Below are 21,282 nucleotides of genomic sequence, written 5' to 3' on the forward strand. Positions count from 1 at the left end.
GAGGACAGAGACTGCCTGCAGCGATGGAGACGAACCTCAAACCTCTGCCTGCTTTTTAAACACAGGGACAGTTTGTGTTGGTTTTTATTCTGAGTTCAGGGCGCGTCCAAGGAAAGTAAAGTGGATTTTGTTTTTCTAATATATAAATATATATATATTTTCAAATATGTTACATCGATAATTCATATTTGTGTCCCTGCGTGGCTGCAGTGGCAGTGACCGAGTTTCTCCAACGCGCACAGAATCGCCTCAAAGGAAGGAGAGAGAGAGAGAGAGAGAAAAAAAACAGCTTTAGGAACAAAGTGATTTTTCTAATCCTCCTCAGAGGAACCTGCTCTGCGTCGACCCCAAAGAAAAAAAAACAAAAAAACAACGCAACGCCAAATTTGAATTTCTAAGTCACAGGGGAAAAGAGCAGAGCACAATAACACAGAGACCGCGGCCAGAGAACTTTTTTACTATATGAAAGGAAAACAGCGAATGTCAGGAATGTGATCGTTGGATTGCAGGTAAAAAAAATAATGTAGTAATAATCTAAAAATATGAACGAATAAGAGCAGACGTTACTCCATTGAACTGACTTGAGTGTAAAGATGTGAGGAGATAAACACGAGCAGCTGCGTTCACACACACAGAGACACACTCCGCTGCTTTGTGGAGTATGAAATCATGAGGACTTTATTATTTGAAGAACTTGGGTTATGACACTGGAATAAATAAACAGATCAAATGTTCACACAGCAGAGTGGAGCTCTAACGTGGAAGCAAAGTTCTCTTCACATACAATAAATACAGAAACCAGAAAAAAAAAGAAAAAGGGTTGATGCAGCAAAACGCACATGTAATGTGATGTAGATTCAGGAACAAGCAGCTTAAAAGACAAACGACAATAAATAATATATATATATGTACTCTTTTTTTTGTTTTTGACTGCATGACAAATAAAGATGAGTATTTGAAGCTATTGGTTTGAGCAGTGATAGAAATATACAACACATGATTTATTTTTTATTTTTTTTAAACATCTTTCTTTTGGTAAACTGCTTTCAAGCCAAGACAATAATAAAAAAAAGCAATAGGAAAGTTTAGATTTAAGTAAGATTTAGGAACCATAGTGTGCCCCCGCCCCCTTTACCCCGTTAAGATATTTTACAAGTAAAAACCTTTAAGAGAATTAAAAGATACAGTCAAGTAATGAAGTAGCTTGAAAAGACTGATGTTATTATTATTTTCCTTTAAAAGTCCAACTGAGACGTCAGTCTCGACGTGATGAACACACACGAAAAAAAACAAAACACCCAGTTGTTACTGCTGTACCTCAAAGTGACTGCTCTCCACACAGAGCCACAGTGTCAGTACATACACACTGTATACAGTCTGCTCTCGTCTCACACAGATTCATATTACGTACATGTACCATCCATGGTAAAGCAAAGGAGAATTAAAATAATAACAATAATAGGAAAGTTTACCTTTTTTTAAAAAAATTCAGCCGAGTCTCTGTTTTTCATGTGACTGAAACAACCAGATAAAGATTTCAGGAATTGATTGAAATATCTAAAAGCTGCTATTAAATAATATAAATCATGATATAATAATAATAATAATAATAATAATTATAATAATACATTTCTTTTATCGGCTACATTTGTTGGTTGTGTTTCTCTGATATGACGATCACTGAAGCACACACTTCTCCTCTTTCTTGGCCATCTTGCCTTTGTTCTGCTCCAACGTTCTCTCCAGGTGCTCGTCCTCCTCCTCGGCCCTGCGGAGGTCAAAGGTTACAAAGTCAGATGTGTCAGAAGGCGTGTGTGTGTGTGTGTGTGTGTGTGTGTGTGAGAACAGGTACCATGGTTTGCCACCATGGGAATCGGCGCCTCTGCCACATGTGGCTTGGCCCAGCACCAGGGGCCGAGCTTTGACTTTTCACCAACGCGGCGCCCTGTTGGCGGACGGCTGTGTCAATATGAGATCCCGCCCATGCAGGTGAGCTGCCGCTGCTGCTGCTGCTGCTGCTGCTGCTGCTGCAGCGCCGCAAGACTGCAGGCAGGTTGGAATGCAACCTGCCCTGCAATGTGTTTTCGCTAAATCTACAGTTTCTAAGGAATCTCTGGAAATGTAAAGACAGGCTCGCACAGACTCAGCAGTGGGAGGCTTGGACTTTCACACAGACATTAGCAGGTTTACTACAGGTGTTTGTACCCGAGTGAAGCCGCTCAAAAAGGTCATAAACACCATTTTAACCACCATCAAAAAAACCACCACGGAACTCAGTGATAATGTAGAGTGGCAACTGTTTTTGTATCTTTTACTTGATTTGATTTGTATGAATTATTTCATCTTTTTATGAATATTATTCATGGACGTTATTGTGTGTTTGTTGTAGGTAACTCACTGTTTCTCCTGGGCATCCAGGTCTCTGACCAGAGCGTCCCGTTTGTTCACCAGTATGACCAGCTCATCCAGCAGCAGCTGCTCTCGTCTCTTCTGGGCCTCAGTCTTCTGCCAGTCTGCAACCACACACCAGAGGAAAAAAAGTCGATCAAAACAGGACACACTCAGGACAACCACGATCACGATGATGTTTCTTATTCTAGAAGAACCTTCACTCACTTCTTGTCATGGATTTTTTTTTTATTTTTTTTTTAAAAATCCCCTGAACCTGGGGAACACGTTCATGAACATTCGCATGAGCAGAAGTTGAGATGAATGTCAGACATTTAAATTGTAAATGCTGACTGACATCAGACCTTGTTCCTCTTGATCTCCAATGAAGCTTTTGTCATTTTAAAAATCCTTGTCAAACATGCCATCTTTTAAAAATAAAATAAAATATATAGTCAACAAAAATATAAACGCAACACTTTTGTTTTTGCTCCAATTTTTCATGAATTGAAGTCAAACATATAAAATATCCTGTCGGATGGATGACGTCTCCTGAAGACACGACGCAGAGTCTCCGATCAAACCCTTGAGAAGATTCAGTGGGAGTTTATTTTCTTATCAATCTGCTGGAGCATCAGGTTGTCTCTGTGTGTGTGTGTGTGTGTGAATGCACTGATGGTGTGTCGACGTTAGCAAACACGCTTGAAGGACATTGTCATGTTAATATGCAGGGACACATGGACATCATCATTTCAAGAAGACAAATATTTGTGATATATATATATAAAAAAAAAGATTTGTCAAAAGGAAATCCATTTTTCTGGCAAACATTTAAATACAAACGTCAAGATTTAAATGGTGTAAACTGTGTTTCATGTAAGTAAAAGTCTCTTTATGCAACGTTTCCTGTTGATTTCTGAACCAGCCCTCCTCCATTTCTATTAATTACAATAATTAAAGCTCCACAGATTCATCCAGGTTTATAAAATAAACATGTAAACATCCCCCTCAGAGCCAAACATAGACAAACAGTTTGTTGTAAACAAACAGGTGAACCCCTCACTCTCTCTCTCAGTTCTCCAGGGTCTTTGCAGGAAGGGGCCCCACAGGCTCCAGGTGGGACCCCTAGCCAAATCCCCTCAGTCTCTCCCTGGAGGGAGCAGTGTGTGTGTGTGTGTGTGTGTGTGTGTGTGTGTGTGGGGGGGGGGGGGCTGCACACAGGAGAGCACTCGCTCCCCCTGGGGCTCAAATATCCGCCTGGTGCCCTCGGCTCCACGTTCAGCTGACACCAGCAGCTCTGCTTCCTCCCTCATCCCAAAACTCACCTCTGCTATCACACATTTAGAAGCACTGGCTCTAAACGAAACTAAATTTAGCACGAACATAGGGCGGTGTAATAATTCAGTCTAGTTGTGAAGGACGAGGACACAAACCCCCCCAGAACTAAAAGATAAAAATGGATTTGCACTATTTCATATAATCTTGAAATTTGATTGGGATTATTTTAAGTCAAGTTTAGTTGTGTTTTGTGTGCGTCCTACAGTGTGTCCTTGTTTATTGTGTCTTTAAACATTTGTAAGGTTTTTATTCTAACAGCTGCAAAATCAATTTCCCCTTGAGGTACACTAAAGCTCTGAACTGAACTTCAATAACAATAATATATGTTATATATTTTATGTTAAAGATTTGTTTGTTGTTTTCTCCACATAATTAACTGGTTTCTTTAACTCATGCAGGAGCAAAAACCAATCTTAAATGAAGTGACACGTATCACGATGATTCTCAATATCAACTGATATGAAAACTTCAGTATCAACAGGTTCACATGCATCACAGGCACAAACTCATCTCTGCACTGCAATGTGTTCTGAAACAGAAACTGTGTGGATTATTGTATCCTACAGCTACAGGACGTCTCACGGCAATCCTTTCTAATAAAAAAAAACAAAAAAAAAAAAACCTAATCTGTTCCATCCCAGAGAGAATTCAAACACAGCTGAGCCGTGTGCAACTTCACCCCTCTATCAATATTTAACCGTCTACTGATTCATGAATGAAAGGAAAGTTGAAAAATGTCAGTACCAAAATAAGTGTGGCTTTATTAAAAATAAATAACCCCCCATCATTGAGTCAAACTGCAGCAGTAAGACTGTGTGTGTGTGTGTGTGTGTGTGTGTCATGCTGGGCCCAGTGTGTTTGTCCTGAAAGGTCTGTGCTCTCTTCATTGGCCTCGTCCGTCCCTTTGAAGTCGACCACAGAGCGAAATGAACACAGTCCCAATATTTAGCTCTCTACGTTCCTCTCTTCCTTTCTTTCTCCCGCTCCCTTCTTCTCTTTTTTTCCCCAGAAGAGCAAATTTACTCTGGTCTGGCTTCGTCAGGAGGAGGCGGAGGGTCAGAGACTTCTGAACAGACATGTATGTTCAAGCCGTGTTTCTGTTCCCTTCCTTTTATTTATTTATTTTTTTTAAAGAAGAAATTATTGGTGAGAAAATAAATAGCTTGTCGAGTCATCATTTGAGTCATCGATTTTAGACAGGATTGTGCGTCAGTATCTGCCATGACTCCGTCTTTCCCACAATCCTTTCTGAACAAGGACGGCCCACAAGAGGCGGGATCAAGAGGACGAGTTAAAACACAACAACAACAACAACCCTCGCCACAAAAACACAGCGAGGTCCATATAAAATGTCCTCCTTCTCCTCCACAGTACATCTCAACCAAAACCCTGATATCGTGCTTGAACCAGGCAGAGGAGGGAGCACTGGTGGTTGGGTCGGTGGGAGGGGGGGAGGGGGGGGCACGGCTGTCAATCACATGTCACAGAGTCCCGCCCCCCTCATTAGGAAGGTAAACAATAAAGAGGGACGATGAGAGACGTGACCAGGCAACACCAGAGCAGAGCAGGCTGGGTAACCAGACACCCGAGAACAAACAAAACACCCTGCAGCCACTCCAGCAGACCCCCCCCCCCCTCATGTAAGCCCCGCCTCCCTCATAAGGAGGAGAGAGAGAGTTGTATTCAACTCACACGGTGGGTGTGTATTCAGATAAGCCTCTCCGTGCAGGCCGATGGTAACCATGTGAGTCTGCACAAGGCACACAAGAATGCGCTGGTTCAAATCCCCATGAACCCCTCCCTGCCCGCTCACTCTCCCCAATGCTAAATTTATTCAAGAGACGAACCAAAAACTGGTCCAAAGTGAGCAGACGCACTCTTGCACACATCTCTCTGTGTGTGTCTCACACATCGTGACATCAGATTTCCAAACGCTTCAGGAGTTCAGAGACAACTTTTTTCCAGGACATGTGCGACTGCAAACAAACACAGGTCCATAAACTTAAAGCGTTGTTCCTCCACCTCCTCCTCCTCTCGTCCTCTGGTGTCAAAGGTCTGAAAAAGCTGGTTTTGGCCACTGTCCAAGTGGTGTCAAGAGACACAAAGTGTCACCAGAGGAGGAGAAAGAACAGAGCTGAGAAAATACCAGGAAAATGTCTGGAGGTTAATCCTTCAGTCTTGTGTGCACGTTAATGAATGGAACATAAAAGTTTGCTTGTTAGAATTTTTCATTAAAGGCTCAACGATCCACTACTGACCAAAGCGTTAAAGAATCAGTCTGGTCATATTTCCTTCTTTTTTTTTTTAGTAAATATGACAAAAACATGAATTGACATTATCTTTTAGCTGAAGGTGAATATATTTTCTTCCTCTGTGTCACAGAGCTCATTATATTTGGACTAAAAAATGATTAAAAGCTGACCTGCACTGGGTGACACGATGACTTAATCCCCCAAAACACAGAGCCGGGTATTGAACTTTCTTTGTATCGCCTGATGTTGTCAGTGGATATCAATTTTTGGTAAGTAAGGAAACACTATCTCATCAGCATCAATCATGCAGAATGCTGTTTGACCAAGATCTCACAATGGAGAAGAGAAGAAGGGACTTATGTGTGTTTGTTAATGTTGAGAAGATCTTAAGTACACGGAGTAAATATGAGGGAAGAAATTGACTCCATGTTCAAAGAACTGTATTATGTGCTGTGTCATTTTTTTGCTTAAAAACATGTCTAATCGGTTTAAAAAAAGGATTTGTATCCAGTAATCAATACTCTATTAAAACATTTTTAACAAACACTCATCCCTACACATACGGTCCATTATCCTGCTGCCAGAAAAAAAAACCTCACAACAACACCAATGTGTATTCATCTGTGGCTGAAAGTAGTTTTTGTACCATGTATGTTGACTGACAACTGTTAACCTGGTTTTACAGACTTTTGTCTTCTGTGAATCATTTCTGCTCGAGGCGGAGAGCCTTTGTAAACACATGTGAGGTGGACTAATGCATTATTTTGATAATTACACGGGATAATCAGTACTTTAATCTAATTGCTCATGTCCATCTGAGGGTACAGTACATGCAGTAGTAGCTCGACTCTCCTACTCACATTATCTGGGCGCGTTAGTCCGACTTAGAGACATTTAATTTAGTTGTCCTTTTTCTAATGCACTGAATGGTCCTAAAACCGAAGCATGAATCTAAACATCATCTGTTCTGCCGTATGTCGCATGTGATGTCATGTTAGCCACACCACAGGGGGGCACTTGTATTTCTAAATCCTGGCCAACATATGAAGTTACAACTGCTGCAGAGGACATGAGCAAATATTTCTGTGCACGTAATCTAAGACACTTTATCTCCAGCAACACAACACAGCAGATAAACAAATAAACATTTACTACTGGAGTCCCAAAAAAACTTAAGTCCGACAACTTGTAGAACAAAGTTATTTGGTATCAGCGGTTCCAGTCAACTAGCAATCCTGAAAGAGTTGGCAACATCATCAAAAGTCGCCCATGTGATAGGATTCCACAGTGAACCTAATCAATCAGGGTCTGTAGCGCACTGCCCCGATGTGTTACAAAGCTCAAATAGATTTACAAATGGAAAGTGTGTGTGTGTGTGTGTGTGTGTGTGTCAGGGGTGTGGAGAGGGATAAGCTCCTGCATAGGATTACATATTGATTTTAAACATATAAAAAAGCTTATCATATAAAACCGTAACAGGAAAAACTCTGGGACCCGGCTATGCATAAATCCCTTTTAGATGGCGAGAGGGCGTCCACTTTAAAACACACACACACAGGGAAACAGAGGCCCTTGAACGCAAGCTGAGACACAGTTCTGCTTGTGCATACATAGGTGTGAATGGGTAAGCAGATAAAGAGGCCATAGTGGATCAATTCTGTGGCGAGGAGATGAGAGTGTGGCATACAGATGGTATTTTCCTGCCTGGCATCAAACCAACAACAACAACAACAACAAAAAAGGTACAGTGAGGTGGTTATCACCGTGCACGCTCTGAAACAACATCACAGTCTCACAACCTCCACCTGGACATTTGATCTGACCATTTTAAAACCATGGTGTCTGAAGAGAGGGTACAACGATCAGTGCACTGTGAGTTTTTGTGTTTGAGTTTATGTGATAGTTAAATGTAAATTGTTTATTCCTGGGCCTGACACTGTGGCGCCTCAGACACACTCTCTCGCAATAATCTCATTGTTAATCTTAAAATCTGACTAAGTTAAGATTCCTTTACTGTCGCTGCACATACTGCAAATAAATACTTAAAATAAACAATAAAAAAAAAAAATCACATTAAAAGCAGCAGAAGGGAGATTGTAGAGCTGCTGCGTCTGCACATCACAATCTTTGTGAACGTGTTTATTTTCCTAACGCACTACAAAAGTTTAACATTATTACTTTTTTCTGACTTTAATTTACTTATTTGTATTCACTTATTCATCTATTAACAAATGTTATTGGTTCAACGCTCAGTGGTAAATCTTTAACTTTATAATATGTGAAGTAACAGTTGAATAACTAGAGTGGAGTAAAAAGAGCATTTCAAAATAATAATTGCAAAAGAATCTATTTGTGTATATATTCCACTACTGCATCAATGCCTTTAAAATGATTTTTATCCCTTCAACAAAGAGAAAAATAAAACACATCACGACACAAAGGTGACTGTGACGACGTGTCGGTGGAGTCACGAGAAGGAAAAAAAAAATCAAAGGGAAGTTTAGAAAAATGTGTCCTTCAGCTTCAAAGGTGATTTGTGAGGGATCCTCTCCTCCTGACTCGTCTTTTCCACCTCAAAGCTCTCCGTCATTCTTTCTCCTCTCTCATCCCCTCGCTCATGTGTCAGTGTGCTACAGCTCAACTCAGCAGAACAAATGAATTAGAAAACCTCACCAGTCATGTTTGTGTCATTTATCTGTTCAGCAGCATGAACAGCTTAACTTATTATCAAAATCTAAAATGTTTGGTGTCTGTCAACAAACAAAACTTTTTTCCACATCTGAAGAGCAAGATTTTTGGCCAGTGTTTTTCTTCAGCACGGAACTATTTCATCATAATGTTGTTCTATTTCACTAAAATAACTGTGGTGCCTTTAGATTTAGATATTAAACCAGGACATACTGACATTTTGAGTATTTTGTTATTATGATTTACTTTAACTGTGTATACCAGGGTTCACACATCTTTTCTAAGGTCAAATTCAAGCAATTTCAATGCCCATTGTAAAGCACCATACAGCTAGGTATCAGTTCAATACTGATCAAAATCACTGGATCTGATATCATACAAAGAAAAAGTAAATAAAAATGTCATGTTGTGGGGTTTTTACAGTTGAGACTAATGTCTTTAAAATAGCCTGAAATGGCTCCGCACAAATGTGTTGCACAAACTGGTAACAGTACTTTGTGATATTGGTATCGTGCCATCCCTACATACAGCTGCGGTAAATTACTATAATTATAATTATTTATACAAATAAATACAAACAAAATTGTACCTCCTAATAAAAAGCATAATAAATTAAATGGAGGCACATAGATTTTATGTTTTAAAATATGTCACCTATCTGTAAGTCGGCGTTCAGAGAGAGCAAGGCCCAGAGCGAGTAGTTTCCACTTCAGCTCTACAACTTATATTTATTTATTCTTTTAATGAGTCAACTATTCAGTCAGATAACTTTATTTGTTGTGAAATAAATACAGGTACTTTAAGCATGTTCCAATCCTGGCAAGTGCAACATCAAAATTCAAGCACTCCGAATGATTTCAAGCACCTCTACCTGTATGACCCCTGGTATAGTGACAGCAAGAGACACACTGACACTACAATATATATATATATATATATTTAAACAGTATATATCTGCACAGAATCAAGACTGTGGCTCAATATGTGGCTGACAGAGTGAAGCAGATAGAGGGTGAGTGGTGTGTGTATCATTGCTGCTATATATTTTTCTCACCAAGGTGTGTGTGTGTGTGTGTGAGTGTGAGATGAGGCAGGTGTCTCTCAGTTATTTTCATCCCTCTGCTTTGACACACATTGCATCTCTCCTACTCTCTCTCTCTCTCTCTTTCTGTCATCGACTGGCCAACCAAATCAGCAATTACTCGCACGCCCACCCATCGCTCAATGGACCTGCCCAAGCACCAAATAAGAGCTGGAGAGATGGACGCCAAACACACTCACACACACACACACACACACACACACACACACACACACACACACACACACACACACACACACACACACACACACACACACACACACACACACACACACACACACACACACACACACACACACACACACACACACACACCTGTAAGATTTAACCATACAGATGCAGAGAGAGACCAACAGATCATCTCTCTTACACACATGCACACGCACGCACGCACGCACGCACGCACGCACGCACGCACGCACGCACGCACGCACGCACGCACGCACGCACGCACGCACGCACGCACGCACGCACGCACACGTCTCTTTCCAGCAGCTCAGAACTATCTGTGGCTGCTACAGAAAGGTAGAGCCTGTGAATGTTAAGTACCTCCCTTAGGGAGAAAAATAAGGCTGACTGATAAGTTAGTCAGCTGCAAATCCAACAAGTCCACATGAAGGCAGAGAGGGGGCGAGGTGACACGACACACGCCACCTCGCTACCTCACCTCGCACACTATCTCTGCTCTCGCTGCCACACATACACACAGCTGTGGCCACTCTGACACACACATGAAAAAAAGAAAAAAAAGCAGACCAACAAAAAAAAATGTTATGCACACCAACATATTAAAAGAGAAAAAGTAAAAGCCATCTTTTTGACTCAATAAATATATATAAATAAAACGGACAGATGAAATCAACCTGGCAACATCTGCAGCTTCTGCTCGGCTACGCACGTCTGCTTCTCCCGCAACCCCCTCCTGCCTGACCCACCTCCATTCTTGCTAATTACAATTGATTTATTATGGAGCAGGTAGCTTATCAGGTGCCCGCTGAAATTACAATGGGTGTCTGAAGGCTGTAAGGAGATGGGGGGACAGGGAGGTTGGGGAAGGGGTGGCAGTGGTGGGGGGGGTGGTCAATGTCGAATGGTGAAATCAATTAGCATTGATTGGCAAAAGGTTCATTTTGCCAAAGAGGACGCAGTCGAAGGGGATTAAACTTCCCGGACCCCCTGACAACTTTGATACAACACAATGGCTGCTTTTCTGGCTGCGGTATAGTTAACAAGCTTTCAATAATATAATTGCATTTTTTTTTTTTCATCCTCACAAACCGTCTCTGTGTGCGGATGCGGCTACATTTCAATTCAGGCATCAACTAGTCAGGTCTAGCTGGGAAACAGATAGCATTGATCAAGTAGCAGGGAGTGAAATCCCCAGCAAGCTTGCATCTTAATCCTTATCAGGAGGACGACACAGAATTCAAATCATCCTGCTTTAGGCTCTCGATGGCGGCTGATCAGCAGCCGGACGAAACGCAACGTGCACACGTGAAAAGTGTAAGCGAAGCCATGTCGAGAATGAAAGATGAATAATTTTCCTTGATCTAAAACAAAACTTACAAGGGCTTCACCTTCAATTTATCACCAATAAAGAGAAAATAAAATGTTACTGTTACTGCTCTACATCTTCTCTAGTAGCCATATATGATCTTTTTTTTTGCCAAGCATAATATTTAAGAATTGCTTTTGTCACAGTGTTTTTTATGTTGTGTCTTTTAATGATTCAATTTCTTGAATTCAAGGTTCAACACGCTCTCTTATGGTCTACTCTTGTATGTGCAAAGAAAGGAGAAACAAATCCTGTTTGATTTGATTGATCATTCTTAAAATGACCAGATTTTTAAAGTGTGAAACGCAGCTGATGGCAAATTATTAATAGTCTGATATTTACATAACATTTATAGTGAAAATAATATTTTGTTGCACAGAGTATCAGAAGTGTCAATCCCTGCTGCCTGATACCTGCACACACATTCCAGTCGGTGGACTCAGACACCTGCCTGACAGTGTGAGTGTGTGTGTGTGTGTGTGTGTGTGTGGGTGTGTGAGTCTTACCCTCGATAGCCAGCATGGCTCTCAGCTCTCTGTTCAGCAGTTCGAAGCGTCTCTCCAGATCATGCTCTTTCTCCCTGTGGCAAGAGAGGGAGAGAGTGAGAGGAAAAAACACACACAACAAAGTTCATCAATATGTTAATGACTAAATCATTAAGCACTTAAAGAAACCTGCAATAAACATCGATTCAGCTACTCGCCTGAACCTTCTCCTGCTTCGCATTAATCTACTGCACATAAGTGATACACACACACTGCGCTCACACAGCCCTGGGTGAATATGTGTGTTTCTGTGTGTGACGAAGGAAAAAGGGGAACATGAGAAATAAATGCATAGCTATGGACATGCCACGAGTGTGTGTGGCCCTGTATTTGTGTGAATGCGTGGGCATATGTGGTGCGAGTGTGTGTGTGTGTGTGCGTGCGCGCGTGTGCGGGCCAAATTGAATTCTTTCCTCTTTCAGCTATATTAAAAAATGAGCTAATTCGGTCCTTAATAGAATTTGTCCTTCACAGGCGTCTTTTCTCTCGGCCTCCACAAAGAGAGAACAGAAAGGGCTAATAATCAGCCCTTCTGTCAATTGGCCACTTTAAAAGCGTCCCCTTTCCCACGATATAATGTGATTATGAATACTTCAATCTCTCCTCCTCGCACACTTTGAAATCCCAACAGCTGCAAATGAAGAAAAAAAAAAAGAGGAAGCCTGTAAGTGTGTGTGTGTGTGTATATATAACTCCACCTGTCGCAGCTGACCACATACAAAGAGACTTGGGATGGAGTGATGATCGCCACATTTCTATCGATTTCATATTCCGTCAACATGTAAATCAATGAGTGGATAGACAGAGGGGGGTGAATGGAGTGGTAAGTACACTCCCACCCAGTGTATAGATAGGTTCAATGGTTTTGATTCAATGCTTGAAAATAAGCAAAGGTTTCCAGTGTTTTAATGTGTAAAATTAAAGGGGGAAAAATGAGCCAGTGCAGGTGAGCTGCGTCTATACAACACCATATTATACTTTCATGAGATGTATAATAATAAAGGCATGTGTTAGATACATACAGCAGAGAAAGCTGGTTCTGTCTTCTGATGAGTGCATTCTTCTTGTTGACCAACATGAACCACTCCTGCATCATGGCTTCCTCCTCCTCCTTATTGTTCCCTAGAGAAAACACACACACACATAAGCACGGTCACGTTAATGATAGTAAACTATTTCAAAAAATAGAACTAGTTAAAATTGGAGCGTCACATAAATCTTTTTTTGCCACTGCAGATTCTCTACATCCTGAGTAAATACACTGCCTCGCGTATATTCCTTGTGTAAACATTCACATATTTCACACTGTGTCTTTACAACGTCAATACAACTTACACCAGGTGGGATTAACTCAGCGATTACCGCCAAGCACCTTTATAGAGTGGAGCCTCTCACTGTAGGGCGATACATATCCCACCAATCACTCAGCAGGCCTTCAAAAAACATGTCTCTGGTGCTCTCCCATGCTTAGTGTAATACCTGCTCAACACATAGAGCGCTAGCAACGGCTCAGATGAATGGCTAATGTAAGCCGCGTCCACGCCTGGGGCTTAAGAGCTATGCTGTAACTTACTTACAACTGATACTGACAAATGGAATGGAAAAGTTCAAACGTTAGCCACATGACAGCAACGGGAACAGCCTCCATCGGTCACATCGGTCACTCAAAGACCAGGAAGGGGTTTGTCAGATTGACATCGCCGCTCGTCTGCCGGTGACATCGAAATGTAAAATTTGGTTTTAAACTCTTAACTGTGATTTGAGGAGTGGCTGGAGGATGACAAGACAAAACTAATTTGATGTCTATGTGTTTGATGAACAACAAATGAACAAACAAACAAAACATTACAGTTTATTGTAAAAATCAGCAAAAAATCATGTATTGTAATGCTAATGTTATATATAAATATTTATTTAATTCGTTTTGTAAGACTGTAGTGTGAGATGGAAAGACAAATGTCAATGTTGAAATACTACATGTACATTGTTAAATAATGTATAAGTCTTATTATGAGCAGCTGAGGTGCAATAAACATTAAAAAGTAATGCTTTCTCAGATCAGTTCACCTGGCACTGTTAATGGCTAGATGTGATAACTGAGCTTTGTGGTAGTAAAGGCTACTTAAACAGACACAGCAGCATTAATCTGACACTCACTACGACTGTGAGGAGCAGAAATGGATGAAAACAGGACAAAAATCTTCTCACGGATTATGTTATTATCTCTCCATGTTATTTTTCTTCTTTTCACAGGAGGGGTTTAATAGCTGGGACACTACAGCAGGCATCATAGTGGAATTAGGACTAAGACGACATGTCATACCGCTCATCGACTGGTGGTTCACTAAATAATTAGAAAAGCACTGGTGTACATACAGTGCAGTGTAAACATGTGTTGATCCTTTGATTATTAGTCTTTCTGTTTAATTTGAACACCAGCGGTGTTGTGTTTTGAGTTCATTGTGCAAAGGCAAACAAAAGTAAAGCAGATGAATATGGTCAAAATCTGACTGATCTGTTCAGGACCAAAGAAGAGCAAGAGAAATGCGTCTCTTCCTGTCAAACACACACACACACACACACAGACACAGACACACAGACACACACACACACACACACACACACACACACGACAGGAGAGGAAGTATTGGGCCACTGCGTCATTGACGACAAAAGGCAGGCGCGTGGATGCGTGCACCAGCACCGGTAAGTGTGTGGACATTTGTGATACTCTGAGCCAGCAGATGTATGTAATTTCATTTAGGAGGGTGGAGCGGGAAAAAGGGGAGGGAGGGAGAGAGAGACATGGGAAAAAAGAATGTGCGAATGAAAGAAAGCTTCAGGATTTAGTGGAATCAGGGGCTCATGGATTACTGTAGTCAACTTTGAAATGGACGACACTCGGAGGGGGGATAAAGCCGGCGCTGACAGGTCATTGTGCTGCCTCGAAGTCAAATAAAACAAGCAAATAATAATGGCAAATATTAAGCTCCTGTGACATTGTGGCGAGGCGGGCAAGAAGACGAGGGGGATTATGAAGCTCTATCCCCCACCGCTAGCAAACCAGCAGCTACCAGCCAACCACCAGCCACATTTTATGAAAGGAGAGAGAGGGGAGGTGAAAGGAAGGAGGAAAGGATAGGAGAGGGAATGCAAAGGTAGGAAGGTCATAGGAAAGGTAGAGTAAGAAGGATAAAGGACAGGAGGGAGGGAGGTTGAAAGGAAGGGAGGGAAGCAGAAAAGAGGAGACGAATAAGAGATGGGCAGAGGAGGGAAATGTAGGAGGGAAGGAGGGAATAAGGGCAAGGCAAGAGGAAAAGAAGAGATGGAAGGATGGAGGCATGAAACATAACAGCTGCTCAGCATCCTCCTCTCTTCATTCAAGCTCTCCGGGGGTTGAACTCTGACCCACAGATACTACCGGGCTCTTAAAGAGACAGGGGTGTATCTGCACTTTGTCCTACCAAGTACATTAAAAATTAACGACTATTCACTACCCAGTAAAATTAAATAAAGATAAATATTCCAGAAGACGTCTATAGAAAATATAATCAGTTTCTAAATTGCTTAAAAATAGTGAGGTGACACTTTCAAATATCGAACAAGCAGTTTATACATTTAGGCTCAAATGTTTTGGGGTTTGTTTCTCTCTGGGACAAAAAAAAAAGATGTCCTATCACTATATTGTCTGAACCAAATGGCATATGCTGAGAGTGACAACAACAGAGAAAAACTGCTGCTTTTTTGTGAAGACAAATGGTGTAAATATCCTTGGCAAGCAGCTTTAACACTGTGTCTGAATCCAGCCTTGGCTCTGTGACACTGTGGATCCATGCTGGCTCTCAGGGGGCCATCTTGGATCAAAGCATCTGGCAGATGGGCAGGTTGCATTCTGGGTCTTGCTGCTTGCCTTACACGCCATTTCTACGTGCTCGACACAGAGCGGGGCAGAGCAGGAACAGGCCAAAACCTACTGAGACCCAAGTCACAAATTTGGCATTGACAGAATGCTTGATCAGGACATCAAAGGATTAGTGAAATATGTCTGATACACGGTCATTCTCTACCTGCAGGAACCTTTATCATTATTAACGTCATGTTTAGTGCTACGACAGCTATCAATGTGGCTGCGGCGGAGGGAAACAAACAAGATACAATCAACTTACATACACACACACAGGTACGATACAACTGATACACACATCCCGACAACCAACCCCTCAATCTGATCTCCGTCTCTTATTTCACTCTCTCTGTCTCACACACACGAACATGACCGGGATTCAATGACATAAACTGTGTTGAGGGAGACCGTTTCCCTTAAGGCGTTAAAAAATGATAACAGAAACACTGGTTTGATGAGTCGGTGTGTCTTTCTATACATTCATATGAGGAGCAGAGAAAAGAGAGAAATGGGGGAAATAAAACAGGGAAGAGATGGAGTGAACCTCTGTGGACAAATAAGATTAAGATAGTTATCGTGGCCACTGCTTTATGAAACCCACCCTGAGGTGGTTAAACTGCTGCTGCCAGCAGTCTCTGCTGGTTTTAAATGAACTACCTACTGTTATTATGCTTGGTCTCACTGAATGCATGCAAGGACTGGTTGTACTTGTTATATATATATTGATATTAATATTGATTGATTGGAAAGTATGCAACCACCAATAACAATAACGGTTCAGTCAATTTTTTTCACTATTAATTATTTAATTTCAAGTACAATTAGCAGCGGTCTGCATGATATAAATGTTGTCGTCCACATTCCCAACGGTATGTGCAGCCCCTATCATGGAAGTCTATGTGCAGTCAATAAACGTGTGACCATGTGGACTCTAAACGTTGGAAGGAAAGAATCTTTAATCTTCTTTTTACAACTGAAATTGTGAGGTCAGATGGAGGGTTGATCAGAGCCGCTGCGAATAAGCATGCCGCCACAAGGAACCAACCTGACCGAATGTTTCTAACATTCATATGTTTTTTGATGATGGGAGAAAAGGGGAAACCCCGTAGGAAACCAATGCAGACACGGGAAGAACAAGCAAACTCCACGCAGAAAGGTCCCAGACCGGGAATCGAACCCCTTCTTGCTGTGAGTCAACAGTGCTGACCACTAGGTCAACTGTGCCACCATTGACTGTGCTCGCTCCAGGTAGGACAACATACGGAAATGTAATGTCTAGTTCACATATGTAGAATGACAGACTAACATGGATCCTTATTTTAGGCGCGCACAGAATGTGTGAGTGGTCATGGTTGCCTGGAGCCTCAGAATCTAGCAAAAAGTGCAATGTTGCAGTGATATAATGAATATTAATCTACGAGATGTCAGAAAGCAGGGGAAAATTCCCCTTGTGAATCCAAAAGGTTGAGGTTTTACAAGCTTTTTGGGTCTGAACAACAATAAAATCCTCTCAATCGAAAAGCTGGTTACTACAAATGTTCATTATTTTTGGCCTGAAAATAACTCCAGTTTTTACGAGGTAATAGCAATAACATTTCTGTCATTTGACTAATTGATTCAACCATTTTTTGGCACCAAGTGTTGCAGGGTTTGCTGCTTAGACCTCTGGTCAATAGGCCATCAGAACCATCTGTTTGATTCTTTATAAAACGTGGTAACTGAATATGTAGGAAATTAAACGCTGTGATCACAGCACATTCATCTCATTTCTTATCCCACCATTTTGCCATTTAATCCAATAGCTGCTAATCCAATTTGTTGATCAGACATGTAAAAAGACCCAGGGGGAGGAGAAAAACGAGGGGAGGGAAAGGGAGGAACAAGAGCCGAACTTCTCTTCTCTTCTGTCACTTTCTGAATTGCAGTTTATTTAGGGATGAGTCGCACTTGTGTCTCTAAACTCGCTCTCTCTCCCCCCGACCATCAAGTCCGTCTGATATCAGCGGGGATCGGGGAAGATGAAAGCCGAGGGAGGCATAAAAGAAAATGAGAAAAGAAGGAAATAAAAGAACAGGAAGAACATTGTTTCCTGTGATTAGGTAAGAGCTTGTTAAAAGGCTGTCACTGCAGCGATGTGAATATGCATGACAGGGGCTGACCTAATCAGAGAGGTCGATGGCAAGGATTGTGTGTGTGTGTGAAGGTAACCTACTAAAGGCTTGAATTTTAATAACATGAGAGGAGGAGTGTGTTATAAAGAATGAGAGCGAGTGAGTCAGAAGATATGCTGCTTTTGAATTTAGCCAGAAACGTGACTTGACAAAAAAAAAAAAAAAAAGATTTTGGAGCTGTGTTGATGCTGACTGAAATCGCCACAATTCCCAAATCAGCAACATTACAACACCTGTGATATTTGTAAGAATGAAAGCCCCTTTCTAAAATACCCCGATCCTTACTCTACATTGCACATGCAATCTCTCCTCTCTCTCCTTTTCTATTCGGCTCTCTCCTGGAGTGGGGCTGAGGGCTATTTTTTCCAGGGAGACTTGTACGAGGCCTTTTTAGCTGCTCTCAATGGCACAAAAGTGCCAGCATATAGAACAGATTCCTGCTTTATTGAACCTGTGTATAATGTCTGCTGAATGGAACACATTAACCGATTCACACTCAGCTCCTTCCTCCCCCTGGATGGCAAAAGAAGAAAAGTAAAATAAAAAAAAGAAAGAAAAGAGGGAAAAAAATCTCCTCTCACACTGAGGCATAATGACTGCCTTTTCCACCGGTGTCATTTGTCAACCACTGCTTGCTTTGCAACTTACAAAAGAGGTGGAGGTAGTGGAGTGAGCAGCAGGAGTGGGCTGTGACTGAGTTTTGGCGGCAGAGGGGGGAAATGGGCCTTTTCCATAATCATAAGGGGTGGCACATAATTATTTGTTTCTAATTAATATAAGTATTAACAGAGGGAATCTATTACATTACACAGAAATGCAGAATGTATTATGTTTCATTTTGTATAATGACTTCATAATGAACTAGAACAAGTAGAGAACAATTCTGATCCTCCCTTTATCTGGATCTGCTCCAAAATTGAATTGTTTCCCCTGTGCCTCATCCTCCTAACATGTTTTTGTGTACATCAGTTGAGCACTGACAAAACCACAGACGCAGGTAAAAACAAGCAACCTCTTTGGTGAAGGAAGTAATAATGAAGGGAAATGAGAAATCACAACAGAACTACAGAGGATAATTAGAGTTGGAAATACATTTCTGTGTCATTTGCCCATTAAATCTGGATAAACAAGCTAATCATCCTCAGTGGTCGGGGAAGTATTGTGCAAAGACAAGTTGGGCCCTCTATTACCTAAAATTCAGGTCACGTTGGTCACTGAACACACTGCCTGCAGTCATTCAGCTTTGTTATGTGGACGTGAAGCATATTTTTCACCAGATAACGTAATGATTAAAAAAAAAACAAAAAAAACAAAACAACTGGATCTCCATGATCCGTTTCAGTGTTTTATCTTTCATTTTGCCGTGAGCAAATATGAGCAGAGAACACACTGAAATCTAGTGCAGAAGTCATAAAAATGTACTGAACATGATTAATGTCATCAGATTCTCATAAATTATAGGATAGGATAGAGAAGAATAGTAGAATAGAACTGTATTGTACACCAAGGTGGAAATTTGCCTTTGGCTCACCAACATAAAATCATAAAAGGAGACATACAGGAAGTCATAAAAACAACACAAAGCTAAAATAAGATAAGATAAAAATAAGATTTTATCTTATAAGATAAGATAAAAGATACAACAGATAGAAATAAGAGACAATTGTAAAAGACAGAAAGAGAAAAAAAACAATTATAACAAACCAATGAAACTGACACAGACACGGGTTAAATTACACTAAAAACTACTCTTCACTGCAGCTGTGAATTAAATACTTGGTCCTTTGTGGAGTTAAGAATATACATTGCACTTGAAATGAAGGATTTATATACATTTTGAGTTGCCAAGGGAACACTGTAATGCCTCCCAGAGCTCAAAGGCTCAAGTGATCGAGTTTTGTTTCTCATATTTTCACCACCACCCTCTCCCCACTCAATAACACACTGTATTAATGCTATATTTTATGCTGTACAGTGTACAGAGTGGTCAAGTGAATAAGTGGGATTGTCAAAGTCTTTTAAATGAGAAGGATATTGTACATCTGCAGCTCCTGCCCTGACAATTTTAGTTTGTAATGCTAATACGTTTCCTCCTCACTCCTCTGCTGACTGTCCTATGTGTACAGAAACACTCTCATACACATGGGCAAACATATTTGACCTCATAGCTATAACAGCAGACCAATCTCCCCTCACAGTCCTCCTTCCTCCACCTCGCAGGTTAAGAGGAAATGGGGACTCAGGCAAACAGAGTTAACATAATAGACTGCTGCTGTAGATGAAATGATCATAATGGGGAGCTTCACACACACGCATGTGCACGCACACACACACACACTTTCTGTTTATTTCAAATTATCATAATTTATTTTTATTGAATCAACAAAATGCAAGTTCACTAGTTTTGCTAACCCTACTTGATTCTTGATTCTTCTGGACTGTCAACAAAACGAAGTCAGATAGAGGAAAACAAACACTATTCCTGCAGTCCTCCTCTGTTTAGCAGAGCCAGCCAAGCTGTGACAATCACACAAATACAGCCCCCCTGTCTCCCTCCTCTAACCCCCCCTCCCCACTCCATCAAATTGTGTTTTTGCTACAAATCAATAAACATTATCAGAGAGTGGCAGACTAAGGGCTGGTGGAGGCAGCCTCTGTCTGTTAAAGCCCAGACCGCCCTGTCTCTATCACAGGCTGGGTGAGAAGGCCAGGAGGCAACACACACACATGCACAGAAGAGCGGGGTAGACAAGACTAACACAAAAATATGTGTAACAGCGACTTACAAGATGGAGGCAGAATACATAGAGACATGGTTGATGATCAAAAAGAAAGTCTGTGGTGCGTGCACAGTCCTAGAGGGAGCGATTTCTCGCATCCAGACAGTATATAAAGAAACACAGAGAGAAGAGAACAATCAAAGAGAGCAGGCTGGAAAAGAAGAATAGCAGTGAAGCATTGAGGTGTTTAACAATAATCCTAACAGCACAGCACAGACTGTTTTGACCATGCCACTCAACGTCAATAAGAAATTAAAAGAAAAGGGGGGAAAAAAAGAAAAATCACAGTCTATGACACAAACAGTGACTTTAAGCACTCCCTAACCCATTAGGCTGCTGTATCACCACTCCATGCTTGTCAGCTTGCTTTAGCTTCAGCGTCAGAAATCCTCACTCTCCCTAACGCACTACAAGAACCATTTAACTGAGCTCTAAATAAGATGATTTTCAACCTGTCCCCACTTAGCTTGAGGCTGGAAAAGGAAAATCAGAGGACCTGCCATGTACCATTTCTCAATTACCTTTCTCATTATTGTCACCCGTGTTCATTACTGCCATT

The 21,282-nt window shown here is 41.3% G+C and overlaps 1 protein-coding gene across 1 annotated transcript in view; it reads right to left on the minus strand.

Moving 5' to 3' along the window:
• Nucleotides 1-824: 824 nt before the first annotated feature.
• The window catches only part of ehbp1 (EH domain binding protein 1), a gene marked incomplete at its 5' end in the record, with an annotated part of 139,893 nt that continues 119,435 nt past the window's right edge, over nt 825-21,282 (minus strand). The window contains 4 exons of the mRNA XM_083898167.1: nt 825-1,768; nt 2,399-2,513; nt 11,830-11,903; nt 12,891-12,990. Coding sequence (XP_083754293.1) covers nt 1,678-1,768; nt 2,399-2,513; nt 11,830-11,903; nt 12,891-12,990 — 380 coding nt within the window. The 3' untranslated portion in view covers nt 825-1,677. The remainder of the gene's footprint in view (nt 1,769-2,398; nt 2,514-11,829; nt 11,904-12,890; nt 12,991-21,282) is intronic.

This window comes from Microchirus variegatus (assembly GCF_963457635.1).
Source record: "Microchirus variegatus genome assembly, chromosome: 11".
NCBI lineage: Eukaryota > Metazoa > Chordata > Actinopteri > Pleuronectiformes > Soleidae > Microchirus > Microchirus variegatus.